This window comes from Octopus bimaculoides, chromosome 19, assembly GCF_001194135.2.
Source record: "Octopus bimaculoides isolate UCB-OBI-ISO-001 chromosome 19, ASM119413v2, whole genome shotgun sequence".
In the NCBI taxonomy this organism is placed as follows: domain Eukaryota; kingdom Metazoa; phylum Mollusca; class Cephalopoda; order Octopoda; family Octopodidae; genus Octopus; species Octopus bimaculoides.
Genome location: NC_068999.1, coordinates 52,635,613 through 52,639,427, shown reverse-complemented (window position 1 = coordinate 52,639,427; position 3,815 = coordinate 52,635,613). Strand labels below are relative to the sequence as shown.

Here is a 3,815-nt window from a genome sequence, read left to right as displayed (position 1 = left end):
TATATATATATATATCGCCTATATGCTGATCCTTCGGTATTGGTCTGTAGTATCGCTATCAGAGTTCAGATTCATTTTGGCGCTCAGTTTCCGGCTAATGCCGATTTTCGCCGAGTTCATGCTTTGTTTTCCTGAAAGCCGTGCCATGACCTCCTGCAAGGCCTCCGAGACTCATGGAAGGGAGGGACAAAGGGATGTCTAAAGCAGTGACCTGGTCGAATGTTTGCAACAGAATAGAATCGGTCAATATAAAGATCCTCACCCATTAACGAAAACACACACAAAAAAATAACAGCCTGCTGGGTGTTAACAACGGTTAAAGATACCCGAAGTGCCTGGTGATAAATGTTAGACAGACCAAGCGACAGATTAAGTCAAACATCCACATTAACGATAGGAGTTAAAAGCAAGTAGTGGACAGACGGTGTGCTTTAAAAATTAGTATACTCCTATAAAAATATCCTAGACGTGAATGGAAAAAAATACTTAACGAATTTTATTAAGATTGTTAATTCATTTAATTCACTGTAACACACACACTTCTTCCCTTCTCTCTCTCTCTTATTGATCTTCAGTGTGCTCGATCGATATTGAAAAATCCAAATTGTTTTGTTCTCGCACAACATGGAACATAACTTGTCCTATCCTAGACAGGATATGAAATGCAGACACTTCAAATGAAACTACTGTGTGACTGGACTTGATGACAAAAGATACGAGCTGAAATAGAAGAATAAACGATAACTTATAATGAATTTAACGATTAATGCAGTTTAGCTCGGTAAGAAAGAGCTCTCTATAAAGTTGCTTGACCCGCTAGAAACAGCAACCAAATCCCCCCTCAGGGCACACGCTGTTGCAATTAAAAGGGAAAGGATGTTTCTGGATGCACGTTGACTGAGTAAATGATGAGATGGTCATCTCTGGGAACGCCTTGGACCAAAGACTTGCGGAGGAGGGGAGTAAACAACAACAGAAAACGTAAGACTGGACAGAAACGTGAAAATAGAATTGATTTAGAGTTCAATATGCATCAAAGAACGATCACTTCTGTGAATGATTCCTCATTTACGCCCATTCCACACACACATAAACTTGGAAACTTGTGAATTAAACCCGAGTAGCGGAGAGAACATATACACTAAAATCTTGTGCATCCTTATAAAGCTGTCTACATTAGAATGGAATCGTAATGAAAAGCACAAAAGGCAGAAGATCTAGAAATTGTAGAATAACAGTCGCTTAGTGCCTCTGTATAAGTATATCAATCGAATCTAAACACCCCAGATCAACAGGAAAACCGTTCCGATTTGCAAAGGACGTAGTAAGAGGCGTAGAAAAAAAAAAGAATTAGCTAAGTCATAGTTCCGACTGTTCGCAAACAATGTCCGGTCTAAGCCTTCCATGTAATTGAAGGAAGATTGCAACTAACACTGGAAGTACTTACATGTCCATAATTAATTTCGTTTTTACTTTTTTATTCTACCGTTGTCCTCCGATCAGTATACCGGAGAGTGTTCAAATATCGGAGCGTCGCATTAAAAAAACATGTTTCATTCCACCGGAGAAGACCGATACGGTAAAATACCAGTAAAATATTATTAGTGTTGATTCATAAATTTAAAATCTATAATTGTTACCATATTTGAGGGATTTTATGCGATTGCCATTAGGTTAGGAAATGCAAAAACTATGACAAACTGTTGACAATAATATTATCGAATAGAAAATATTTGTGCGAATGTAAATTATATTTGATATTTCATAATCCTGTAATAAAAAGCGGATGTAAGAAAGATATAGATAAAAACTATTATGGGGTTTTTTTCTTTTTCTTCTCAAATTAAGTCCAGAAAGAGAGAAATAGATAATGTAGACAAACGAGAAACTAAGTACTGATATGATTTCGTACAAAGCATTAAGTACGCGTATGTTCCGATGAATTACATTTGAAATATTAATTGAAATCCACCATAGTACAAGGTTTTTAATTATTGAAACATAATGTTATTTGCAGCACCTGAATGATTAAACAAAAGTAATTAAATGCAGTCTTCTTGTTTTGTTTTGTTTTCTTGTTTTTTTTTTTTTTAGATTAGTTAACTGTTGAAAAAGTCATCGTAAATATTAAGAGATTCAAGAATCGCCCAAAATGCGATACTGGATAGAAACATCATTATCATCATCATCATCATCATCATTATTATTATTATTATTACGGTGAACAATTTCTAGTATTTTTATACTCCCCAATGATGTCTCGATGCAGTTTGCTCGATGCAAATCGCAGCTTCTTACTAACAACAACCCAAAAATGAACAACAAAAAGTAATTCTTGATAGCACCCAAAAAATATCCCTCTATGTACAAACAAACTGGTCGTAGTACAGTATTTAAATTAAATTCTACGGCAAGCTGTCATACAAAACTGTATATGGCAAAGTGAAAGTGGCACGTTATAAACAAAGGTTAGCATAAAGGCATGAAAGTAGTACGTTATAATTATCAAAGATCTCCTTTAACAGAATTTATCAGAAAAACTAAAGATGATTCGGTGACCTTTTTTGTAATGAAAACTTAAGTTTTACTATCTTCGTTAATTAACGACTCCATTTAGTTACATTGACAGCGTATCAATATTTTAGATATTCCTTAGTTATATTTCAATGTATTTTGAAGCAGTAGTCGAAACCTTCTGCAAATCAACATCCCCTGCCGTCTTTTAAGAAAAGAGGAGAGACACCAGATGAGATAATTACGGTCTATACAAAAAATGAGGGCTGACCAGATGAAGCAAGACACAAGATCGAGTGTCAGGGAAGTACGACCTCCACATAAATAACAATGAAAGTCAATAGAAGTGGACGAAGGACAACAGCAATAATAACATTATTATTAATATTATAGAATAATAAATAAGGATAGCGAGAAATGAGAACGGTAGACAATAAGAGGAGTCATATATAAGACAGACCTTCAAATCCTCAGGAGAAACATAATCAGAAATGATAGCTTCGGCATCCATGATAGATACTATAAAGTGGACTCCTCCGTGAATAGAAGAGTGATTTCCCTTCCTTAGCTTTCTCTCCCTTCCCCTCTTTCGATGTGTGTAGGTATGTTTGTGTGTCTGTTGTGTATCAGTGTGTGTGTGTCCAAAACACCCTTACACGCACACACTCGCTTCGACTTCCCCTCTCGCTTTCTCTCATGCTGTGTAAGTCTCACACACAGCGCACACGTATTGTCTCTGTCTCTCTCACTCCCTCTCTCTATCTCTCTCTCACTGCATCGTTGTTGTTGGCTTGGCACTCCGTCGCTTACGACGTTGAGGGTTCCAGTTGATCCGATCAACGGAACAGCCTGCTCGTGATATTAACGTGCAAGTGGCTGAGCACTCCACAGACACGTGTACCCTTAACGTAGTTCTCGGGGATATTCAGCGTGACACAGTGTGACAAGGCTGACACTTTGAATTACAGGCACAACAGAAACAGGAAGTAAGAGTGAGAGAAAGTTGTGGTGAAAGAGTACAGCAGGGTTCGCCACCATCTCCTGCCAGAGCTTCGTGGAGCTTTAGGTGTTTTCGCTCAATAAACACTCACAACACCCGGTCTGAGAATCGAAACCGCGATCCTATGACCGCGAGTCTGCTGCCCTAACCAGTTGGGCCATTGCGCCTCCACACTCTCACTCTCTCTCTCTCTCTGCATCACCAGGACACTATCTCAAATTATATTTACATGCGCGCACACGTACACACTTTCTCAATCTAACAATTCAATCGTCATGTATTTCCTTGTTTTAGTTTCCCA

The 3,815-nt window shown here is 37.9% G+C and overlaps 1 protein-coding gene across 2 annotated transcripts in view; it reads right to left on the bottom strand.

The window, feature by feature from the left end:
• Positions 1 to 3,129, bottom strand: part of LOC106875394 (mitochondrial fission 1 protein) — a 17,330-nt gene extending 14,201 nt beyond the window's left edge. Inside the window, exons 1-2 of one of the 2 annotated variants that reach the window (XM_052974772.1) lie at positions 2,975 to 3,114; positions 492 to 720 (exon numbers count right to left, since the gene is read on the bottom strand). In XM_052974772.1, coding sequence (XP_052830732.1) covers positions 492 to 626 — 135 coding nt within the window. In that variant the 5' untranslated portion in view covers positions 627 to 720; positions 2,975 to 3,114. Of the gene's footprint in view, positions 1 to 491; positions 721 to 2,974 lie in introns of both variants that reach the window. The other variant, XM_014923503.2, reaches the window with a different exon arrangement.
• Positions 3,130 to 3,815: the final 686 nt, after the last annotated feature.